Source organism: Tachyglossus aculeatus, chromosome X4, assembly GCF_015852505.1.
Source record: "Tachyglossus aculeatus isolate mTacAcu1 chromosome X4, mTacAcu1.pri, whole genome shotgun sequence".
Taxonomy (NCBI): domain Eukaryota; kingdom Metazoa; phylum Chordata; class Mammalia; order Monotremata; family Tachyglossidae; genus Tachyglossus; species Tachyglossus aculeatus.
The window spans coordinates 37,422,881-37,448,843 of NC_052098.1; the positions used below are offsets into that span (position 1 = coordinate 37,422,881).

Genomic DNA, 25,963 nt, shown 5'->3' on the forward strand with positions numbered 1-25,963 from the left:
ATGTACTACTATATCTACTGAGGTAGATACGATACAGTTGGATGAGAAAGTCTCTGTCCTACATGGAGCCCACAGTTTAAGAGGGATGGAGAATGGGTAGTGTAGAGACAGGCCAATCTGCTTCTAACCCAAATCCGTTTCTTGCTCTGCCCAAACCCTTCTCCCTAAGAATCAGAGCACTTTCAAATGCCACTCTGGTCCATGCAGGTCATCATCTTTAAAACCAAAGGTGTATTAAAAGATGGGGCTGCTGGCCTCACCGGTATGCATATTAGTGCACACAACCATGAATTCCACAATTCCTATTCTCACTCCTAGCAATTTCAAGCACTCCTCTCTAGCAACTGAGGCTACAAGAGTACTGACACAGCCAACAGTGCAGCACCTGCCAAACACTGTGGCTTCAGACCAAAATGCAGAGCAGCAGATAAGATCTTTGCTGGGCAGCAGATCCAGGAAAGTGCAGGGAGCAATACCAAGACCACTAGAGACTTGTTTTCATAGCCCTCACAAAAACAGCTGATATCATCAAACGACCAGGGCTCTGGAAACCACTAAGTAAATTCTCTCATTCTGAGAAATTAAACAGGATCTTTAGGTTACTTCACAAGGGTGTCATTGGTTGAGCTGGATTTGAAGTTGCCCAGTCTCATCCTTTCCATAGCACAATCAGAGTAAGACAGGGCTGTCTTGTTCAACCTAATCTACGTGGTGCGGCCATGCTTGAGCATGCAATGAGGGATCTGGAAGCTGGGGTCAGATCATCTTCTGAAGCATCCCTCAACACACATCTCTCCTTAGAGAAGCCTTAGAGAAGCAGCGTGGCTCAGTGGAAAGAGCCCGGGCTTTGGAGTCAGAGGTCATGAGTTCAAATCCCGGCTCCGTCAATTGTCAGCTGTGTGACTTTGGGCAAGTCACTTAACTTCTCTGTGCCTCAGTTCCCTCATCTGTAAAATGGGGATGAAGACTGTGAGCCCCCTGTGGGACAACCTGATCACCCTGTAACCTCCCCAGCGCTTAGAACAGTGCTTTGCACATAGTAAGCGCTTAATAAATGCCATCATCATCATCATTCCTCAAAACCTCCACTGGTTTTCTGTGTCCCTAGGCATCAAGCAAACATTTTTCACTACTGGCTTCAAGATTCTCCATCAATTTTCTTCATTTTACATTCCAGCTCTCTACATACACTAGTTCCCAGCTCACTCTCTTCATTCCTCCCAAGCTAAACTAACTGTACCTCCCCTTCCATCCCCTTGCTCATGCTGCTCCTCGAGCCTATAAACCACAGCCCTCCCCATATTCCAAGTCCTCCTAAAATCCTACCTCCTCCAACAAGCCTTCTCTGATTAGTTCCCAGCACTCCAGGAGCGATATCTAGCACTTATGGATTCATACCCCTCCTCAGCACTTTGTATTTGCAGAAACAGCCCTCGGCCTGGGAATCAGAGGAACTGGGTTCTAATCCCAGCTCTGCCACTTACCTGCTGTGTGACCTACGGCAATTCATGACTTCTCTGTACCTCAGTTCCCTCACCTGCCAAATGGGGATTCAACACCCGTTCTCCCTTCTTAGACCATGAGCCCAACATGGGACCTGATTACCTTGTATCTACCCCAACGCTTAGTACAGTGCTTAGCACACAGTAAGTGTGCAACAAATACCACACATTGCTATTACTATTTTTATTATTATTCTGCTTGTACTATAGAATAGGGAAACTTGTCACTTCTTCGTTTTGTACTTCACAAGCATATAGTTCAGTGCATTGTGCCAGTGGGCACTCAAATTACTACTACTACAACTGCAGTCAGCTCATCAGCATTGAAGCAATGCTCAGATCAGCCCAGCTCCACTGGGTGGGTTATCCATTCATTCATTCAATCGTATTTATTGAGCGCTTCCTGTGTGCAGAGCACTGCACTAAGCGCTTCCTTCTAGACTGTGAGCCCACTGTTGGGTAGGGACTGTCTCTATATGTTGCCAACTTGTACTTCCCAAGCACTTAGTACAGTGCTCTGCACACGGTAAGCGCTCAATAAATACAATTGACTGATTGAAGTACAAGTTGGCAACACATAGAGACGGTCCCTACCCAACAGTGGGCTCACAGTCTAAAATGGTTGATGGGAGGCTACCCAAGCAAGGGTTGTATGTTGAACTGAAAGTGTGGGTACACATATGTAGGGAAGGCAAAATACATGATTTAAAGATCGGGTAAAGCACAATCTCAAACAAGGTGACAAAGTGTTGGACTACAGCAAACAGACAGCCTGGCAAGCAGCTGTCAGGTGAGAGATCGCTCTCCCTGTGCACTGGCTAAGCAAAAACCAGGATATACTAATAATAATAATAATGATATTTGTTAAGTGCTTAGTATGTGCCAGGCACTGTACTAAGCGCTGGGGTAGATACGAGATAATCAGGTCCCACAAACTAAATAGGAGGGACAAGCTCGTTGTGGTCAGGGATTGCCACTGTTTATTGCTGTACTGTATCTTCCAAGCACTTAGTACAGTGCTCTGCACACAGTAAGCGCTTAATAAATATGATCAAATGAATGAATGAACAGTCATTGAATCCCAATTTTGCAGAGGCAACTGAGGCAGAAAAGTTAAGCAACTTTGCCCGGCAGATAAGTGGTGGAGCCAGGATTAGAACCCAGGTCATCTGACTCCTAGGCCCTTGCTCTTTCCACTAGGCCGCTCTGCATCTGAAGAGTATGAAGAAGCAGGCTCAAAAGGAGAAAAGTCCTGCAGGATACAAGTGTATATAGTGAAGGAAGAATCTATTTTCATGTGCAAACAGAGGGAATGGAGTGTTGGTTACTCAGTCTCCTTGGCCTATTAGCACACATGGGTAGGATCTCACTCTCAGTAGTATCACTTAAAATACAAAACACAGATATACTAGACTCCTGAATAAGCAAGAATGTTAATCCCATATCAACATTAAAAAAAAAAGTGGAAGGAAAATGAGATTTAGGAAACTGGCCATTCAAAGTCTTATTTAACAGAGTTGTTAAAATAACTACATATTAGCAAAGCAGAATTTCAGCCCCAGTGAGGGAAGAAGGGAAATGATAAACTGAGAAAATTCACCTTTAACACATCCATTTACTCATCCACACAGGACATTCTTACTCTGGGGAGAGTTTGAACTTCCTACATTCTTCCTCTATCAAGGACTGTGTGAAGCACAGTTCACTCTGCAAAGAAGAGGCATCAGCTGTGTCTTTCTGAAAGTGACTATATCCCCTCTAGTGGCTGCAATATGGGTAGCATAAAACTCACAACTGAAGTAGAGCTATCCCTTAAAGTATAATGGTACTGATACTGTACCCACCCAAGTGCTTAGTATAAAGTTCTAAACACTGGAGGTGCTTAATAGGTGGTAACTCACTGATGAAATCTTACCCATTTGTGGGGGTGAGGCTAAAAAAATTGACACTCCATTCCACAACTGACACTCGACTCTATAACAGATTCGTGAGCACATAAAATTATCATTTACTAACTGGATGTGCAGTGTCTCACTTTTTTCTAACAATAATAATAGTAGTATTTGTTAAGCATTTACTGTGTGTCAAGCACTGCTCTAAGCAATGCAGTAGATACAAGATAACCGGGTTGGACATAGTAGATGTCCTACATGGGCTCACAGTCCTAATCCCCATTTTATAGATGAGGTAACTAAGGCACAGAGAAGTGACTTGCTTGAGGTCACACAGCAGACAAGCGGTGGAGCTGGGATTAGAAGCCAGGACCTTCTGACTCCCAAGCCTGTGCTCCATCCACCACACCCGCTGCTTCTTTGACTTGTTTCTTGGTCTCTCAATGTTCCTAATGCCTCTGCCCAAGAACAATCCCATCCCCAGTTGCCATTCAGGAGGCTGGTTCCTATTGCTAGAGTTTCCCAAATGTCAGAACACATTTCTCACTGTGCATTTCAGCCAGAACTAAGCTGTTAAGGCATCGGACAGACTCCTCTGACAATGCTGGCCTGTTTAGATGCAGCACACCATGGTGTAAGGAGAAACAGATTGTATGCATTGGCTTTAAAGCACTATCACCTCATCCCTCCTACCTCACCTCGCCTCTCTCCTTCTACAACCCAGCCCACACACTTCACTCCTCTGGTGCTAACCTTCTCACTGTGCCTCAATCTCGCCTCTCTCACCACCGACCCCTGGCCCATGTCCTATTTCTGGCCTGGAACGCCCTCCCTCCTCAAATATGCCAGACAATTACTCTCCCCGGCTTCAAAGCCTTACAGAAAGCACATCTCTTCCAAGAGGCCTTTCCAGACTAAGCCCCACTTTTCCTCTTCTCCCACTCCTTCTGCATCACCCTGACTTGCTCCCTTTGCTCTTCCCACTCCACCATCCCACAGCACTTACGTATATATCTGTAATTTTATTTATTTATATTGATGTCTGTTTGTTTATATTGATGTCTGTCTCCCCCCCACCCCCCCGCAGACTGTGAGCTCGTTATGGGCAGGGATTGTCACTCTTTATTGCTGTACCCTACCTTCCCAAGTGCTTAGTACAGTGCTCTGCACAGTGTATGCACTCAATAAATTCGACTGAATAAATGAATGAATGAATATGCATGTGCTCTGCAGAATGGCTGGATGTCCCAACATGGGTTTTCTTTAATCAATCAATGGTATGCATGTATGACTACCACAAGAACATAACCCCTGCATTCTTGGAGAACCAAGTACTGGAGGATTCACTACATGAGTGGCATAAGGAAAAAAAAAAGAATCAAGGTTAAAAGAAAACCCACAAAGAAATGTGGTACTGTGGCTGTATAATTCTGCTACAAAATGTGAGAAATCTGTAAAACATGAATCAATAAACATCTGTTCCTTAAGTTTTGTCAGCTTATGTTGTGATCATTTTAATAGGACAGAAATAATAATAATGGTATTTGTTAAGTATTTACTATGAGCCAAGCACTATAATAAACACGGCATTGTGGATACAGCAGGGGCCTGGGAGTCAGAAGGTCAAGGGTTCTAATCCCTGCTCCACCACTTGTCTGCTGTATGACCTTGGGCAAGTCACTTTACTTCTCTGTGCCTCAGTTACCTCATCTGTAAAATGGGGATTAAGACCATGTGTCCAACCTGATTACCGTGTATCTACCCCAGAGTTTAGAACAGTGCTTAGTACATAGTAAGTGCTTAACAAATACCATAATAATAATTATTATTGTTGTCTTGCATCTACCCCAGCACTCAGTACAGTGCCTGGCACATAGTAAGCACTTAAGTACCATTTAAAAAAATGATAATTCACAAATGCTAACTGTGCTAATAACCCCTAAATAATGCAACTGTGGGTTGCATTAAAGAGGGACTTCTGTAATTCCTTATTGTCAAAGAAATGGAACTAGAATCAGAGCTTCCTGTCGACTACCCAGTACTTGCCTCTTGCGGTCCCTTCTCTAAGTCACTGGTGGTCCTAATTATAAATTAAATAGTAAACCTAATTGAGCGGGTAAGCGCTAAAGTGGAAAAGAAAGAGGGAACAGATAGGAAGCAAGAAAGAAGTCAAATTCAATTCTTTACACAGTTTTTAATCCCCTCCCATCTTGTGCTGTTGGGTGGAGGGTGCTACTGAGATCAGATTTCAAAAGCTGATGACATAACTGGGGATATTCAAGGCAGGGGAGTGTAAGGTCTGTGGGGGGGGGGGGGGAGGGCGGGGGAAAGACACCACCCCCTACACTGGCCAAGCACTTTAGAAAATGGGACTTTCCTGATGAGTAATCAAGCTAAGAATAAGAAAGCCTTCGACCAAAACTACTCATCCACATCTCAAATTTTATAATCTATTTTTTTTTTAAAGGGAAGAGGCTGAACTGATTGGCTAATCTAATTATGCCCGATGGACTAACTAACTTAATTCTGCTACAAATATTTGTAGACTAAGTGTTGTCCATTCACTCAACTGCTTGCTGGATCACCCTAACAAAGGCAATCCAAGATATTAGCGGCCTGGTTGCTGGAGAGGGGGGCAGCAGCACCAGTTAGGAATGCATTGTTCATCCTGAATGGAGCAGAGGACTTGAAAGAGTGCCCTTAAACACGCCTGCTTCATCCAAGCCCAACGGGACTATCAGTGGACCGCTGCTGGTGAGCTGTACGCTTACGGTGCCAAAACTGGAAATAGCTAAGACAATAACCATTACCTCATGGAACATCAGGATGCTAGTCGATGATCAACAGTCATAACCCAAAAAGGCTAACAAGGCTTGTGGTACATGGACTGGCCCAATACAGAATCAATACCACAGTGCTAACTGAAGCTAAACTCCCCGAAGGACAGCTCTCAGATCTTGGGCAGCTTCTTTTGGAGAGACCTTCTTTCTTCAGAATGGCGGCTATCAGAGATTGGTTTTGCAATCAAAAATCACTACTACTAGGTCTTCCAAATCTGCCCAGAGATATAAATGACTGATGAAGTTATGCCTGCCCCTGAAGCAAAAGCACTTTGACACAATCATGACAAACCCTGGCAAAAGGAAAAAAAAAAAAAGAACGCTTCCACAAAGATTTGGATTGGATACTCATCACAGGAGCACCAACTTTTGACACACTGTTCATACTGGGAGATTTTAATGCCCAGGTCCCATGTCTTCCCTATTAATTATCCTAATTAAACTCTTCTCTGGACCCTGCTGCACCATCAAGCTATCACCCCACCTCCCTCTTCCCCATTCTACCCAAGGTCCTAGAACTGGCTGTATACACCGGCTGCCTCCACCTTCTCTCTTCCAAATCCATTTTTCACCCACTACAATCCAGTTTCTGCTCCCTTCAATCTACTGAGACCACTCTCTCCAACATCGTCAGTGATTTCCTTCTTGCCAGGTCTAAGAGACTCTACTCCATCCTAAACCTCCTCAACTTCTCACCAGGTTTTCTTGCGATGGACCATTCCCTTCATCTGGAAGCGTCATCTAACCTTGTTTTTTTGGACACAATTATTTCCAGGTTCTCCTCTTTCCTCTCTGGCTGATCTTTGTGGTCTCTTTTGCCAGATTTTCTTCTGCTTCCCACCCCATAACTGTAGGTGTCCCTCAAAACTCTGTTCTGGGCCCCCTTCTCTTCTCAATCTACACTTATTCCACCGGGGAGCTCATTCACTCCCAGTTATAGGGATGACACCCATTTCTTCCTAGCTAGCACTAAACATACACTCTCTCCCAAAACTGAACTCCTCATGTGCCCCTACAAATTTTCTCCTTCACCTAACTTTCCCATCGCAGTTGCCAATATCACCATCTGCCCCATCTTTCAAATCCACAACCTTGACATAGGCCTAGTGGAAAGATCACAGGGCAATGAGTCAGAGAACCTGGGTTCTAATCCCAGCTCTGTAACTTGCCTGCTGTGACCTTGGGCAAACCCCTTAATTTACCCGTGCCTCAGTTTCCTCATCTATAAAATAGGGATTAAATACTTGTTCACAGTCCTACTAAGACTGTGAGACCCTTGTGGGACAGGGACTGAATCTGATCTGTATCCACTGTACACATCCCAGGGCTTAGTACATAGTAAGCATTTAACAAATACAACAATTATTATTATGATTTTTAATGGTGTTTGTTAACTACTTACTATGCGCCAGGCACTGCACTAAGCACTGGGGTACATACAAGTTAATCAGATTGAACCCAATCCAAGTCCCACATGGGGGTCACAGTCTTAATCCCCATTTGGGACAGGGACAGTGTCCAACTTGATTTGCTTGTATCCACCCCAGCGCTTAGCCCTTAGTACAGTGCCTAGCACACAGTAAGTGCTTAACAAATACCATAATTATTATTAGTATCTCCCTTTCTACATAAATAGGAAAAGACTGATGTATTGTGTTTGGTGTGTCACAGTGTGCTATCCCTTGTTGTGTGGTCATGTTTGCAACGCCTGGTGCAGTTTTCCCTTTTGCCTTCTTGTCTCTCATTCCTTAAGAATCGTCTACTCAAACAGAGCCTCTCGATTGCAGGATGGGCAACTGACTCAAATGTCTTCAGCTGAGAAGCAGCATTGTCTGAGGCTTTGTTTATCGTGTCCTTAAAATATTTCCTCAGTCCTCCTTGCTTGTGGTTACTCAATTTAAGCTTTCCATTCAGCAGCTGTTTACATAGCATTGCTGTTTGGATACTGCTCATTCTCCTCACATGTCACGCACGCTTTGCTCACCCATCCTTGGGTCCTCCATCTCCTTCAATCCCCACATTCAACCTCACCCAAATCCTATCAATTCATCCTCTGCATTTCCAGAACCTAACCCTTTCTCTCCATAAAAATAGCCCCTACCTGGTCCGGGTCCAGTCATATTTAGCTTGACTAACTCAGCTTCCTCACCAGCCTTCCTGCCTTTTGTCTTTCCCCTCACCAGTCTGTACTTCACTCTGCTGCCCAGATCATTTTCAAGAACATCATACTGTGCATGACTCCACACTCCTCCAAAATCTCCAATGATTGCCACTTCACTCTATAAAAAGCACAGAAACTACTCACCACTGGCTTTAATGCACTAAATCCCAGTTCGCAATCTTTGTTCCTTTCAAGTTAACCTACTCGCTGTGCCTCATTCTCATCTCAGCCACTGCCAACCCCTTCCTCAGGCCTTATCCCTTCATATCTGACAGATCACAGCTCTTCCCATCTTCAAAGCCCTTCTGGGATTGCATGTCCTCTGGAAGGCCTTCCCTGAGTAATCTCTCATCTCCCCTTTTCTTATCCAACTGCCACTTCAGCCCTTCTGTGCCACCTAAGCACTTGTTACCACATTCCTCATAGCATTTTTATACATACTCTATTATTCTCCCTTGTCATTCATTTGTGTGTCTCTCCCATTGGATTGTAAGCTCTTGGAAAGCAGAGATCATCATGTATTCTAACTCTTTGTACTCTCCCAAGTGCTTACTACAGTGCTCAATAAATGCTACTGACTGAACAGGTGGTAATGATTGTGAACCACTTTGCAGAGTCAGCCAGGCACAATGAACTTACAATAAGTCTACAGAAAACTACTGTCGGTAATAATGTGGCTGATAAAGAGAAAAATATCTCATTCACTGCCCACACATAAGGAATAGTCAAATGAAATCTTCTATGGAAAGGAACCCATCAGATTCAAGGGCAGGTGAAGCTTCAGGGACTACAACAAAGGTACTGTTATATACATGGCCATGATTAGCTTTGGATAAAAAGAGCACTCATAAGGAAGTTGTCTGGATCAAAACCCCTCATAATGTCAAGGATTCATTTCATTAATATTAAACTGGAGGAGGAGGAGAAGAGGAGAAAGAGAAGAAGGAGAAGACGACGAAAAAGAAGGAAAAAAAAGAACAAGAATTGTGGTATTTGTTTACCATTTACTAGTGCCAAGCACTGAACTAAGTGCTGGGGTAGATATAAGATAATCAGGTCAGACACAGTCCCTGTCCCACATGAGGCTCACAATCTAAGTAGGTGGGAGAACAGGTAACGAATCCCCATTTTACAGATGAGATAACTGAGGCACAGAGAAATTAAATGATTTGCCCAAGGTCATACAGCAGGCAAGTGGCAGAGCCAGAATTAGAACCCAGGTCCTCTGACTCCCAAGAACCATGCTCTTTCCATTAAGCCACACTACTTCTCGAACTGTGACTTTTCTTATGTATGGATGTCTGCAATGAAGGGGAAAGTCCATTTGAATTCACCTCTGAGAAGTTCTAAAAAGATGCCAACATTTCCAATAATCACCATTCATAAGGCACATGGCATGACTGATGGAGTTAAGAACTTCCTCTGCCCTTTCTGATGCAGACCTCCTTTGCCATTTCAGGCAAACCACTCAGCACATGTGGAAAAGTGTAATTCTTGTAGGAAATAAGGGGGTCAGAGGATTTTGAGAAGCAATGTCTCTAACCAAGGAACCAGCACTTTTGTTTTCAACTGAGAATCACTCCCCCCACCACTCTACCTACAGACTCATCCACTAGTGCAAATTACCAAAAGACCAAATTACTTTTAAAATGAGAATTTCCTGTCCGTCATGGGAATACAGATTTAAGATACTTGGGAAGTTTGTTATGAAGAAGCAAAAGCATTTATGAGCTCTCTAATTTCTCTTTAATCGCAATCCCTTTAGACGGATTTTTAGGTTTGGCTGACATCACTGGAATTTCAATAACCAGTGGCAAAAGTACCAGAACCTTCAACTTGCAGAGAGTATTAAAGAGAAGTTTGGGTCAGAGTTTCAGTTTTAGTCTGAAAATTATTCCACCAGGATGACTCAAAATGAGCACTAGGTAAATGTTACCAGAGGTGGTAGTAACACAGGAGCCATGAGAATGCATTCCAGGGCTTCAGAAAAGGGGAAGGGAGGGCACAGTATAAAAAAGCATCACTAAGTACAGTCAGGTCTGCCAAAAGCCATGTTTTTCACTACACGTTTTGGCTAGAATACTGTGGAGGAATCAAGAAAAGTTCTTCCGACAAAATATGCTTAAACACATAAAATATGTGCAAAAAACATGAAATTTTACGGAACAATTTTAAACTACAACAACATAGCAAATAATCTGCTCTAACCTTTACGGCAGGCTTGCTCTTCTTAATTGGCAGTGTTGGTAATTGATGGAGCAACACCTACCTGACAGGGTTCCTGCTGGGGCTGGACCTGTCTGTGGCGCTCTTGAAGAAAGTTATCAAATCTGGACTGGCTTGCCTTCTTCCCTTCCATTTTAGAGTAGCCATTCTTAGCAATCTCTTCACTGCACAGACTCATTTAAGGTCAGAATCAGTCTGGCAAAATCTCAATCAACAGTATTTACTGAATGCTTACTGTGTGCAATGCACTGTTATTAAGCGCTTGGGAGAGGACGATACAGTAGAGCTCATAGATATGATCCCTGCCCACAAGGAGCTTATAATCTAGAAGGGAAGACAGACTTAAAACTAAATTACAGATAGATGAGACAGCAGAGTTGAAGGCTATGAATGTAAGGGCTGGGGTGCTGGGGGTGGGGTGAGTATTAAAGTGCTTAAGGAGAGGGGTGGCTATCACATGTGAGGCTTCACTCAGGGAGTCAGACAAAACTTTTGTTGTCAAAAACTTCTCTGGATGTGTCTTTTTCCTGTTGCCTGCGCTGCTCATCTTCTCAACGCTCAGTCAACTCTTGCAACTCCTCACTAGTTAGGGTCTCCCAGTGGCTTCCCTGCACATCACTGAGGTTGACTTCCTCAAAGCCTACTCGATCTGCCATCTGTGCGGCATTAACTTGTATTGGCTGGAATCTCTGACTATCCCAACCAAGCATTCGCTACATCAGGCCTCACCTTCTGTCAAACACCATAAAATAATGTCTGCCTTCCCGCCTCTAAACTATAAGCATGTTGTGGGCAGGGAATGTGCCTGTTTATTGTTATATTGTACTCTCCTAAGCACTTAGTACAGTGCTCTGCACACAGTAAGCGCTCAATAAATACAATTGAATGAATACAACTTCATTCATGTCTGTCCAGGCCTTTCTGATATTATTAATGGTCTTCATAATGTAATCCCTTCAAAACTTCACTGGTCTCAATAAGATGGCTAAATCTGTACCTTGAGCATAGGCTTTAATTGACACAATGGGGAATCCCTGGACTGTAGAAACAAAACTACATTTATCTGAAGAAAAAAATAAAAATACAGCTGCTTGTCTAAAGCAAGCTGAGGTTCACAGGAAGGTCCAGAGTGCTGTCTTGGAGCATCAACACAAGTTTCAAAACCGGTTTCTGCACAATAACACTACACTACTGACAGATAATTAATGAACTAGTCAGTAAACAGGTTCACTGTTGTGCAGGCCTTGTTGCTTGATTTCTGGATTAGGTTGGCCGAATCTCAGCATGAGTCAAGGAGTCTACGAATGGCAGATGAGCTGAGGCTTCAGTTTAATGTTCTCTGAGGCCTTGCCACCCAGCAGAAGGGTTAAACAGCCTTCAAACTGAAAGCTTGTTTCTCTTCTTGGGTGATAAAAGTTCTGGAAGACAACCACTCCTTGTTTCATCACATTAAATTCAGAAGGTAAACCACATCCTCAGTCATGGCCTTCAAACACCGCAGGGAATGCTGTCGGTACTGCCTTAATGTTGGCATTGGCAGTTTTACCCGTGACATAAAAACACCGTGGATTTTGGTTCTATCCGTGAACTTTTTAAATCAACTATAAGATACCACAGATATTTCGGTAGACTCCCGATCCACCTAAGCTTCCAGATGACCAAAGGGCCTCAGTATCTTTGGCTTTTTCCATCGCCTGGCTGAGGGACATGTGACTAAGTTTTCTTGTTCTCCTTAATGCTGCTTCCTCTGTGTATTACTCGACAGGAGAAAGATCACCAGACACTGCACTAAAGGCTTCACTTGGACTGCTTGATTTAACAAGATCTCTGAGGCCGGCTGTGCTAACCCTACAGAATGAGCCACTTGCTTTTCCTCTCTCCCTTTTTCTGATCTCCACTGTCATTTCTAAATAGATTTGTGCTGCACTTTTTGTCCAGAAAGACCACCAGCATTTGAGGACCATTTGGCTGATAATAGGGATAGCAAAACTACTTTAACACTGCCAAAGTACAATAAATTTTAAATTATGAGGAGCTTAAGCAGTGTGAAAGGGAGGGAAGATGAATGGAGTTCCTTTTTTGTTGGGAAAGGTGAGGGAGGCACTTGAAACCCTGTACTGATTGGCTTCTAAAACTGTAAACAAACTCCATTAGCATTCAGGGTCAGGCATTGATTTCATATGGTTTCTGAAGGGTGGTTTTTAAATAATTATAATGCAAACAAAATACAGTCAACCATTTAAAGGAGCTTCAGACCCAGAGGATTAGTTAATCAAGGCTCTTGGGCTTCCACAAGCCCCAAAACAAGAAGGAGCCTAAGAAAATCTGTCATGGCTAAACAGAAACTTGAGAATCCTCTCCCCCCCAAAAAAATCTTACTATGGTCAACACATTCTTTCAATATTGCAGTTGTTGACTTGGAGATTATGATTTACACCACTGTTCTAATTACACTAGGCAATTCCTAGCCTGGTGTTAAAATGTCAGTTATTTCCCCCATACATTCATGAAATAGTTGGGACAAAGCTGGACTGGACACACCCAAAAGACCCATAAACAACAGGCCTCTCCTTTCCCCTTTTTTCCCGTGCCCTATTGTCTTTTCGACAATTATGCCAAGTCAATATGCTTCACTGATTTTCATTAAGTGTAGAATCTTTCTAAATTTCATAGGCTGGAATGTAGAACAAGGAGGAGGGTTCTTGTTTGGAAGAGAAGATGAATAGATTTTCTTGAAAAACTCTCACTAAGGCTTTGTCATACAACTCCAAAGTACTCTGAGTCATACAAACTTAACATGACCTCTTGGTTACCACAAACTTATTTTGAAATTCACTGCATTAAAATAAAATTCACTTGTAGCGCCAAACACCTCCTTCCGTATCACATGGGTTTCATGACACTGGACTCGTGAACAACCATGGACAATCACTTTGCCTCTTTATCCTTTGTTTTCAATAAATGGTATTTCTTGAGCACTTACTGAGTGCAGAATACTGTACTAAGCACTTGGAAGGGCCCAATACTATGGAGTTGGTAGACACATTCCCTGCCCACAACAAGCTTACAGTTTAGAGGGGGAGACAGACATCAATATAAATAAATAATAATGGTGTTTCTTAAGTGCTTACTATGTGCCAAGAACTGTAATAATAATAATAATAATAATAATAATAATAATAGCATTTGTTGAGCGCTTACTATGTGCAAAGCACCATTCTAAGCACTGGGGGAGATACAAGGTGATCATGTTGTCCACATGGGGCTCACAGTCTTAATCCCCACTTTCCAGATGAGGTAATTGAGGCAGAGAAGTCTAGTGATTTGCCCAAAGTCACACAGCTGACAAGCGGTGGGTCCGGGATTTGAACCAATGACCTCTGACTCCCAAGCCCGTGCTCTTTCCACTGAGCCACGCTGCTTGGGTAGATACAAGAAAATCATATCCCACATGGGGCTCACAATCTAAGTAGGAGGGAGAACAAGTATTGAATCCCCGTTCTGCAGATGAGGGAACTGAGGCACCCAAGTGACTTGCCCAACATCACACAGCAGGCACGTGGAGGAGCCAGGATTAGAACTGAGGTCCTTTGACTCCCAGGCCCGTGTTCTTTCCACTAGGCCATGCTGCTTCCCCCAAAAAATTAAAGATATGTACATAACAGCTGTGCCCAAAGGGTACAGATCCAAGTGCATAGACGATGGAGAAGAGCGAAGGAGTTGGGGAAGAGAGGGTTTAATCAGGGAAGCCCTCTTGGAGGAAATGTGACCATAATAAGGCTTTGAAGGTGAGGAGCATGGTGGTCTGGTGAATATGGAGGAAGAGGGAGTTCCAGGCCTGAGGGAGAACAAGGGAAAGGAGGTGGCGGTGAGACAGATGAGCTTGGAGTACAGTAAGCATGATGGCACTAGAGGAGTGGAGTGTGCGGGCGGGCTGTAGTAGGTCAGAGGGGTAAGGTAGAAGGGGGTGAGCTGATTGAGTGCTTTAAAGCCAATGGTAAGGAGTTTCTGTTTGATGCAGAGGTGGATGGAAAACCACTGGAAGTTCCTGGTTTTGTTTTGTGTGTCTCCCCCCTTCTAGACTGTGAGCCCCTTGTTGGGTAGGGATTGTCTCTGTTGCCGAACTGTACTTTCCAAGCGCTTAGTAAAGTGCTCTGCACACAGTAAGCACTCAATAAATATGACTGAATGAATGAATGACGAGTGGGGAGACATGGACAACGTTTTTTTGGGAAAAGCGATCAAGGCAGCAGAGTGAAATATGGACTGTTGTGGGGAGAGAAGGGAGTCTGCGAAGAGGCAGATGTAATAGTCAAGGTGGTATAGAACAAGTGTTTGGATCAGTGTAAAAGCAGTTTGGATGGAGAGGAAAGGGTGGAACTCTCCCCAGAACTAAGCATTCAATGACATCCAGCACAACTTTCCTATCTCACAAATATTCAGAAAGGCAGATAAAACAAATCTTCCATCCTTTTGCCTGCTCTACCCTGTGTATCTGTGTCAATGCTTCTCGCTTACATCCTAGGCTCCTTGCAAGGGGTTACAGCTTTCCTAATCATCCTTTGCGTCCCATTCCAAAAGTACCTAGCACCGCCCATAAGATGAATGCTCACTAAATGTTAGTAAAATATTCTCAGCAGTTATTAACTAGAAGGCAACAAATTCCCCCTCTTCTTCTTAGGAAACTTCGGTACTTAAATTTCCCTAAATAAAACTAAAATTCCCTAGAGTTTGAGGTATCTCTGTACAAATGCTTAGTCGGATTGACTACCTGGGAACGGCGTGACCTTCATGTCAAGCTCATCTAAGACAGCTTTCTTTCATAGCAGGAATAACCACATAAGGGGGAAAAAGGAGCAAATCCCTCATTCTTTTGATGTGCATTAACTCTTTCAGGTGACTAGTTTAATCAAACACACACACACACACACACACACACACAGAGTAATATTAACTGCAATAAATTGACTGGACGGTGCAATCCATAAAATGGTTCCCTTACCTATCAATAAACTGGTCAATCACGACAATGTCTCCAGGTTGAATTTCCTCTCTTAACGAGCCACATGCAGTAGTCACTACGATATGAGTGCAGCCCTCCTCCTTTAAGGCCCAGATGTTGGCTCGGAAATTGACTTGTGATGGCATAATAGTGTGCTGCCTCCCATGTCTAGGACAGAAGAAAAAAAAAAGAAACACATAAGCACTTAACTTGCTTACTGTAAAATGAAAGCACCAATTATTGTGTTGTATGATCCATTTATAAACTTTACTGATCATACAATTGGTATAACAATCCCAAACACACTTAATTATTAAGTTGAATTTTCTATGAAGAATAAAGGAAAATGCAAATATTACTTGCTAATTTGGCTGCTCTGAAGCTAGGCTTGCTAAAGTTAACATCTCCTTCTAAAGGATGACTGAAATTGGTTACATACTGAAAATTATTTAAAGATTGCTTCTGAGGGCCCTGTATTTAGCCTTTGAAAGTCAGCAAATCAATAATTTTGTAGTTAGAATAAACTACCAACATTATAAACCTAGTGTGCTGGTAATTGCTGGGAACAAAAAACTGGCTTCCTACATTAAAGAGAATTCAAAAACTTTAGATAAATTTCAGTAAAATAGCAACAGGTAAATAGTTGCTAAACTTCAGAACTTTAATGAAATATGAATACATTAAATACTGGGTCTATCATGCATTTCAAGTTTGGGACCCTTAATTTTTCATCCCTTTCATCTGCTGGTTGTTTGTAATACCATGCAAAGAGGCAAAGCACAAGGTGATTGTTTTCATGCCATTTATTGATGTACACTTGCACAATTAATGTTCATGTACCACATGGTGGAATTTAGATTTCTAAATTGATTGCTAGTTACAACCACTACTGGGTAACGCTGTCTTACAACAGGATTTTGCATTTATAATTAAAAAAGAAAAACATATCTGCACGCAACTAGCGGCTCAATCATTTCACACACTCACGGATAGTCAAGTCCATCCCCCTTGAAATGAGCTTTTGAGTAAAGCCTGGGAAGCACAGTAAGTGCTCAATAAATACGATTGATTGATTGATTGGGAAGGACTAGGAAAAATAATGTAAGTTACCTAGACTTGTGATTTCCCAGAATGCACAAACATCTTATTTTCCTAACAAGTGCTTTATGAAAGGTAGGAAAAGGTCTGTGCGACCCACTGAAAACAATACTCATATTTTTTTTAATTCAGCTATTTTTGTAAAAAGGCCATGTGACAATGATAATCATGAGAAAGTTTTTTCCCTCCTTACAAAAAAGAAAAACTAACACAGGGTTGGGAATTCTGGTTTAAAACCTGTTAAAGGAAAAAGAAAACCACAACCCCCCCCAAATCAATACACAAATACAAACAGACATCCACAATAATGCAAAAAAGCACTGTGCCTACTGTGCACTGTCAGCCATATTTATTTGGTCAAAAGAGTCCAACTGATTGTTGCTGGAATGATCATGGTGAGATTCAGTTTCTGACCTGATCTTGATGATTGTCAGGGCACAAAATGAATAAAAGCTAACAATTTTCAAACACACTCAGTATTGTGACAATGTGTGCTTTTAGCTCTTCATTTTGGCTTGAATGAGATGGGAAAATTAGAGAACTTCTACCAAAAGCACTGTCTGGATTGGGAAGAAACAGTTCGTGTGCCTGTATGGGATACCAGATGGTGAGTACAACTAGGGAGTTTTCCTTAGCACTGAGTTCTGCAAGAAAGCAATCTCCATGTTGTAGGGAAACAAGGTGTATGTGTCAAATTCCAAAAAATATTCTCTAATCCACAAAATGGCAACCACGTCCTTAGATCTTTCCATGGCTCCTACTTTATATAACGAAGGCATTTCAAACCTACAATAAGGCAAACGTTCTAATGAAGGGAAGCCAGAATGAAAAATTCAGAGCAGAAGACAATTCATTACACTTAGTTCTCCTGAAATCACCTGTTAATGGCAGAACTGAGCACATTCAGCTTGGGAATCTAGTACAGAATCCTACAATTCCTACAGTGACATACTTCAACCTTGAGAGAATTTTACCCTTACAGAAAGATGATTTTTTCTTTTAAGTTGTTGACAATTACAACTAAAAGTTTCATCATAGTCTGCATTTGTTACTTTGCAAAAAAGTTTTCACCTGTGTGACCATTTATGTGGTATTTGCTGAAAATGAAAGGGTTAGATGGCTCCATCTAGTGCTATTTGAATAGTGTTCTTTTCTACTCAATATGAAGGTCAAAACAATCACCTCCTTCATCAAACAAGCTGGAAAAAAATGGCAAATGCTACTTTCCAAAATGCATACAAAATCAAAGTTAAGGTCATTTTACCTTGCAAGAAGGACACAGTCGACATTTTTTATTTTCCCCAAAATCAATGCATCTGATGGCTGCAAACAATTTAGAGAGAGACTGTCACCGCACATTGAGCATGGAAGACATTTTTATTGTTTCCAAAATTCCAATTTCCCGGGAACAAATGCTTTGTGGAAAATTTGATTTAACAAGCCCCAATCCTAATTTCAGCCTGCATCACACTTTCCCAAAACTCCAGAGGGTTCATTTTCCTAGAGCAGTCCCATTCATGGTGTTTGGTTAAAAAGGGCCTCCCTCATCCCCATCACATGGGAATACCAATGCGTTGCCCTCCATTGTGGAATTCTATTCTGCTTGCTTGCTGCCAGCCTAATCTCCTCAAGATCAACTCCTCCGGCTTCTGTTTTATTGATTATTTATTGATAGGAACCAGATAACAAGGAACTTTCCACCCGGTAGATGTGGCCTCGGAGGACAAAGTTCTTCAGAGGGAGGTGAGGTGGGTGGAAGGCTTGGCAGCTTCAGAAGCTGAAATTCCTCAATGGAATCCTTCATCCACCCCTCGAGTTGGTTCTCAGCCCCACACCCAGTTCTGGGTGGTCCCCAACCCTAAAAGGGTGGACTACATTGGACTGTTGGATAATTTAAGATAAATCAACTGAAGCAAAGGAAATATCTCAGGTGACCTAGTGAAAAACAGGCTGTTGCAGATCACATTACAAAATTGGCTTTACTGGTCGACACCTGTTAAGCCTTTTGTGCCAAGAGTTGCACTTGCATACTGGGAAGAATGGTTGTGGGTAATGGCTGGCAGAGCAGAGCAAAGAAAAGAAGAAAACAAAGAACAAACTTCTTTTACTGTTTGCATTCCTAAATCATCACACAACCATTTTAATCAAAATATATGATATATCAACAGGATGTGGTTTCAGCCTATATATTTTGCTTATGACTCAATGCTCTGTGAACGGAGTGGGGGAATAACTCTTTTGAGCACATGCTTTAAACCTCCATTTTACTTGATTTGGACAACCAATGTCAGGTTCTACTTCAGCATGCAACAACGTAATTATCCTCTTGCATTTTAATTTAACCCATCACTACAAACTAAATAAAAATTTAAGCAACAAAATACAATAATTTTACCCCAAGAGTGTTAACTTTTGGGTCTGACAAAGATATAAGGGGACTAAATAATCATTTATTTCGATTCTTAGGTCCAACACTAATATTCTTTAGTGGTGCCACTTCTTTGCCTGGTATTTCCACTTTTCCTTAAGTTCTTGGAGATTCAGAATTGATGTACTGTAATGTGCTTTGTAGCAGACAAATAAGTGAAAACAACTTTATAAAGTGCTGTTTGGGTTTTTTTCCCCCATTCTATTCAGTGCCAGTGTTACAAAATTTCTGCTTTTGAGAACCTGAATCTCATCTGCTTTCACTTCTCTCTCAAGAGTCGGGCAGTCAAGTCTCACACTCACCAAAAAGCATTTGTTAAAGCATCAGTATGTGCATGGCACTTACTGAGGTGATATTCCAGCCTAGGTGACATCTCAAATATTTCAAAAATGATATAAGATAAAAACAAATTTCAGGGACAAGTAGTTTTTAAGGTTTAAACAGTTAACAATGCCATCTCTTTTAAAATACTACAGTGCAGATGGCAGGAATAAATGCAACATTTAACACACAGAGTTATATCAACCTTGCCATATGGGGTCTCAACATATTTTTCAGTTCTTCCTTCTAAGACTTCAGGATCATCCAGGCCTGTTCCACCAATAATTCCAATCTAGAAAAAAAAGTTGTAAATGATGATAAATTCATATTGTAAATTCAAAACTGATCCAGAATTCCCCTTAAACCACTGACTATATTTGCCATCTTCTAACCCATAAGCATTGCTAAACAAGATGTGAAAATTTCACTAAAACACAAGGAAGATTGTACAATGTGAACTGTTGTCATCAGCAGCTGCATCCTTGAGCACCTACTGGGTTCAGAGCACTGAGAAGCAGCATGTCTTAGTGGGCCTGGGAGTCAGAAGAACTGGGTTCTAATTCCAGCTCCGCTACTTTTTTTTATTTTTATGGTATTTGTTAAGCGTGTACCATGTGCCATACGCTGTACTAAGAGCCAGAGCAGATAAAAGATAATCTATAGCATCACCTAATGGATAGAGCTCAGGTTTGGGAGTCAGAGGATCTGGGCTCTAATCCTGGCTCTGCCACTTGTCTACTGTGTGACCTTGGGCAAGTCATTTCGCTTTTCTGTGCCTCAGTTACCTCATCTGTAAAACGGGGAGAGGGACTGCATCCAAACTGATTATCTTGTATCTACCCTAGGATTTAGTACAGTGCCTGGCACATAGTAAGTGCTGAACAAATACTAAAAAAATTACTAATAATAAATTACTACTACTAATAATAATAATGGACGAGAAACAAGGATAAGTAGGGGGGAGAGAGACGTTTGAGTGCCTTGCATCTGATGGTGAGGTTTCTGCTTAATGTGGAGATGAATGGACAATTGAAGGTTTTTAAGGAGTGAGGACACGTGCGCAGAAATGGTTTTTTTTGAGAGATGATCCAACAGTAGAGCGAAGCATGGACTGGAAAGGGGAGAAGCTGCAGTTAGGTGGTCAAGGAGGTAGATGAGAAAGGATATGACGAGCGCTTCAACTACTGGGGATGGAGAGCTCGTGGGCAGGGAATGTGTCTGTTTACTGTTATATTATACTCTCCCAAATGCGTAGTACAGTGCTTTGCACATAGTAAGCGCTCAATAAATATGACTGAGTGAATGAGAGGGAGGACCAAATTCTGAAGATGTGGAGATATAATTGACAAGATTTAGTAACTCACTGAATGCATGTGTGAGTTGAAAGAGAGAGATGAATCAAGGATAATACCAAGGTTGCAGCATTGGACCTCAAACTCAGTGTCTAAAACTGAACTTCTCATTTTCCCTCCTAACTTTCCCCACTTCCTCCAGGGAACCTTCCTGATTAATAACATCCAATTCAAATCAACCCAATTCTAACCTAAGCACTTACACATTTCATTTCTCCCCCTCTAGACAGTAAACTCCTTGTGGGAAGGGATTATATCCACCATTGCTATGGTATTAATAATGACTACTGTGGTATTTGTCAAGCACTTAGTATGTACCAGGCCCTGTACTAAGCTATGGGGTGGACACAAGCAAATCATGTTGGACACAGTCCATGTCCCACATGGGGCTCCCAGTCTCAATCCCCAATGTACAGATGAGGTAACTGAGGCACAGTAAAGTGACTTGCCCAAGTCACACAGCAAACAAGTGGCGGAGCCAGGATTAGGTCAGACACTGTCCTTGTCCCATTCAGGGCTTACAGTCTAAGCAGGAGGGAGAAAAGGTATTTAATCCCCACTCTATAGATGAGGAAATTGAAGCACAGAGAAGTTAAGTGAATTGTCCAAGGTCACAAAGCAGACAAGTGTTAAGAGCTGGGATTAGAACCCAGGTCCTCTGACTCTCAGGCCCATGCTCATTCCAATAGACCACGCTGCTCCTCTCTGTACTCTCCCAAGAGTTTAGTACTCTCCCATCCAAACCCTTCCCACCCCTCATGCCATCCCTTCTTTCCTCCCCATCCCTCAGCCAAGTGAAGCCTATGGAACCCCCACTCCACTGAGAAAGCTTCCCTTCATCCTTGACCTGTTCTGCACACAGTAGGCACTCAATAAATAATACAATTTTTTTCAAGGTACTTAAGTGCTCACTTTGTTCCAGGCACTGTACTAAGCACTGGGGTAGACACAAGCTAATCAGGATGGGCACAGTCCATGTCCCACATGGGGGCTCACAATCTTAATCCCCATTTTACAGATGAAGTAACTGAGGTACAGAGAAGTTAAGTGACTTGCCTAAGATTTAACAGCACACACATGGCAGAGTTGGATTAGAATCCAGGTCCTCTGTCTCCCAGGCCCATGCTCTTTCCACTAGGTCATGATGCTGCTTCTCCAGCGAAGGATATGATTTCATATCCTCAGCATTTATATACCTGCCTATATTTTTGCTTGAATACTCAATTATTTACTCAATTTTTTAATCCTGATGCATTTATACCACTTCCTGTTCTTTTTCTTCCTCCTGCTCCCACTACAAATAAATGATTTTTGTCAGTTCACCCCATTAGACTGCAAACTCCTAGAGGACAGTGATCATGTGTCTTGCTTGTATTCTACTCTCCCAAGTGCTTCAATACTCAATGGGCATTCAAGAAATACCACTGATGACAGTGACGACTGTCAATGACAGTGAAATGCTCCTTGGAGGTGACTTTTTAGGAAGGAAGAGACACATGGTTTGGCAGAACTAGAGGGGGGAATTCCAGGCATGAGCAAAGGTAATGGATAGGCCATAAGAGACTTAAGAACGAGGTAGGTTACCTTAAGAGGAGCAAAGATCTCTTTCTGTTGTGGGATTAGAAGAAGAGAATGGGTAGGTAAGAGGGAACCAGCTGATGGCTTTTTCAATTTATATTTGTACTGAATACTAGAATTAAAAATAAAGTAAAGAAAGGGAAGCAGTGTGGCCTAGTGGACTAGACTGTGGATTAGACTGTGAGCCCACTGTTGGGTAGGGACTGTCTCTATATGTTGCCAACTTGTACTTCCCAAGCTCTGCACACAGTAAGCACTCAATAAATATGATTGATGATGATGATAGTGGAAAAGCATAGGCCTGTGAGTCAGATAACCTAGGTTCTAATCCTGACTCTGCCACTTGTCTGCTGTGTGATCTTGGGCAAGTCGTTTAGCTTCTCTGTGCCTCACTGACCTCATGTAAACTCGTCCTCTAGATTTTTTGCCTGTTATGGGCAGGGAATGTGGCTGCTACTTCTGTTGTAATGTACTCTCCCAAGTATTTAGTACAGTGCTCTGCACATAGTAAAAACTCAATAACTACTCAATTTCTAGACTGTGAGCCCGTTATTGGGTAGGGATTGTCTCTGTTGCCGAATTGTACTTTCCAAGTGCTTAGTACAGTGCTCCGCACACAGTAAGCACTCAATAAATATGATTGAATGAATCAATGAACGAACAAACTACCATTTTTTTACATAGTATTTGGTAAGCACTTACTATGTACCAGGCAAAAGCAGCATGACATAGTGGATAGGTTTATTTCATTACAGTTACTTGAGAAAGTTTCTTTTTTTATTGGTATTTGTTAAGTGCTTACTATGCCCTAGGCTTCTAATCCCAGCTCTGCCACATGTCTGCTGTGTGACCGTGGGCAAGTCACTTCACTTCTCTGTGCCTCAGTTACTTCATCTGTAAAATGGAGACTGAGACTATGAGGCCCACTTGGGGCAGGGACTGTGTCCAACTTGTTTTGCTTGTATCCACCCCAGTGCTTAGCACATAATAAGCACTTAAATACTGCAATTATTATTATTATACAAGCTAATCAGGTTAGACACAGTCCCTGTCTCACATGGGGCTCACAGTCTTAATCTGTCCCACATGGGGCTCACAGTCTTAATCCCTTTTTCACAATGTGTTAACCAGGGCTCAGAGAAGCTAAATGACTTGCCCAAGGTCACACAGCGGTCAAATGGTGGAGCCAGGATTAGAAGCCAAGTTCTTCTGACTCCCAAGCCTGTGTTCTATCCACTAAGGAACACTATTTCTCTAATTGATTTAAGGCTGTGAATCCCATTGAGACATGAACTGTGTCCAACCTGATTAGCTTGTATCTACCCCAGTGCTTAGTACAGTGCCTGGAGCTTAGTAAGCACTTAAAAAATACCAATAAAAAAATAAACTCTAGCTCAGCTAACTGTAATGAAATAAACCTCATAAAGAAGAGTCAATTTGGATATCCTGGGTAACCAGCACAGATTAATGTGTTTGCCACCCCAAGAGAGAAGGATGACAAGAGAGCTGGAGCAGGAACTGCTGAAAAACATCATTATCTTCATTATTATCTTCCGCCCTTTCCTCTCCATCCAAACTGCTACCTTGTTCATTCAATCTCTCATCCTATCCCGACTGGATTACTGCATCAGCCTCCTCTCTGATCTCCCATCCTCATGTCTCTCCCTTCAATCTATACTTCACGCTGCTGCCCGGATCATCTTTGTGCAGAAACACTCTGGGCATGTTACTCCCCTCCTCAAAAATCTACAGTGGCTACCAATCAACCAATCAGGCAAAAACTCCTCACTCTCAGCCCTCAAAGACTACTTAAATACAATTAACTTCTCATATTGCCTCCTTGTAACTGCACAAATCCTTTGGCGGTCACATGCCCCAATATTCACTGCTCTGATACACTTCCTCAACCCCTCAGGCTAAGCAAGCACTGGCTCAAAGAAATATTAGTTGTATATTGCTGCCATCTTGTGGTGAGTCCTTGATAGTACAAGAAAATAGCTGGATTGTCCATGTTACTAAAAATACTTTTTAAAAAAGGCAAAACACACTTCCCGCCCATAAGGATCTTATCATTCACATTACCTCAGTTATTTGGCTTTCTTAAATTTTACTGTTTTTTAAAAAGTTACATATTCTTAAAGTGCTACAGCTACCTAGCTACTATATTCCTTACAATAAGAAACAGCACAGGCCTGGAAGTCAAGATGACATGGTGTCTAATCCCAAATCTGCCACTTGTCCCCATTTTACAGATGAGGTAACTGAGGCACAGAGAAGTTAGGTGACTTGCCTAAGGTCACACAGCAGACACGTGGCATGGCAGTATTGGAACCCAGGTCCTCTGACTCCCAGGCCCCATGTTCTTTCCACCAGGCCACGCTGCTTGGCACCTCTCCATTCTTCAACATCTTTTAAAGGTTCCCATCTTCTTCCACATCAAGCAAAAAAACCTTACTATTGGCTTCATGATGCTCAATCAATCAATCAGTGGTATTTATCGAGTGCTTACTGTGTGCTGAGCAGTGTTCTGAGGAGAACAGAGTTGGTAGACATGTTCCCTGCCCACAACAGTCTCTCCTCCAGCTTTCTATTGTAGATATCTCTTCGCCCACTACCCCTTCCAGCTCATACTCTTCGTTCCTCCCAAGCCTACCTATCTATACTTCACTTGACTCTCCTGTCTTTGACCCCTCGCTCAGTCCTGTCAGCTTGAAACTCCCCTTTCTCTCCCAAATCCAATGGGCCACCATTCTCCTCACCTTCAAAGCCCTGTTAAAATCCCAACCCTAGCCCCTAAAAGCCTGCTCCGATTGATTCACCAGTTGCATCAATACCCAACATCCCCATTCAGTATTTATGCATTTTATTCCTATCCTCAATACTTGGGTGCCTGTGTACATTTTTATGCATACGATGAATAATTTTTTTCAGTTATTTCATCTGGATATGTTTGTGTTACTTGTTATATCCTTGTTCTTCCTCCTGCTCCCACCATTTGCGCCCCCCCCCCCCCCCAATTAAACTACAAGGGTAGGAAATATGTTGTGCTTCCATTGTATTGCCCCAAACACTTTGTACAATGGATAGCAAAAACTGCAATGGCAGCTGGCTCACAGAGTAGAATGCCAGCACTACACTGTGGTCACCTGGGCAGTAAATGGGTTTTGCATGTAAAAGTCTTACGTGCATTTCACAGTGGGCTGCAACTCTGCAGAGAAACAGTGGGGCCTAGTGGATAAAGCACAGGCCTGGGAGTCAAAAGGACATGGGTTCTAATCCTGACTCCGCCACTTGCCTGCTGTTTGACCTTAGGCAAGTCACTTCACTTCTCTGTGACTCAGTTGCCTCATTTGGAAAATGGGGATTAAGACTGTGAGCCCCATGTGGGACATGGACTGTGCCCAATGCTTAGCACAGTGCCTGGCACATACTAAGCACTTAAATACCATTAAAAAAACCCCAACACTCTGCCCTCCTCTTAACTTGCTGCACTCTATGTCTGGAACACAACAGGCAAAAGGGGAAGTGGAGTCATTTGACTGAATCATATCTCCACTAATGCT

General features: G+C 42.4%; 1 protein-coding gene across 1 annotated transcript in view; it reads right to left on the reverse strand.

Annotated features, from left to right (window-relative positions):
- Positions 1 to 25,963, reverse strand: part of LOC119947969 (methylthioadenosine phosphorylase) — a 56,557-nt gene that overhangs the window by 20,856 nt on the left and 9,738 nt on the right. Inside the window, exons 2-4 of the mRNA XM_038769690.1 lie at positions 19,676 to 19,762; positions 17,986 to 18,044; positions 15,624 to 15,791 (exon numbers count right to left, since the gene is read on the reverse strand). Of these exons, the coding sequence (XP_038625618.1) occupies positions 15,624 to 15,791; positions 17,986 to 18,044; positions 19,676 to 19,762 (314 nt within the window). The remainder of the gene's footprint in view (positions 1 to 15,623; positions 15,792 to 17,985; positions 18,045 to 19,675; positions 19,763 to 25,963) is intronic.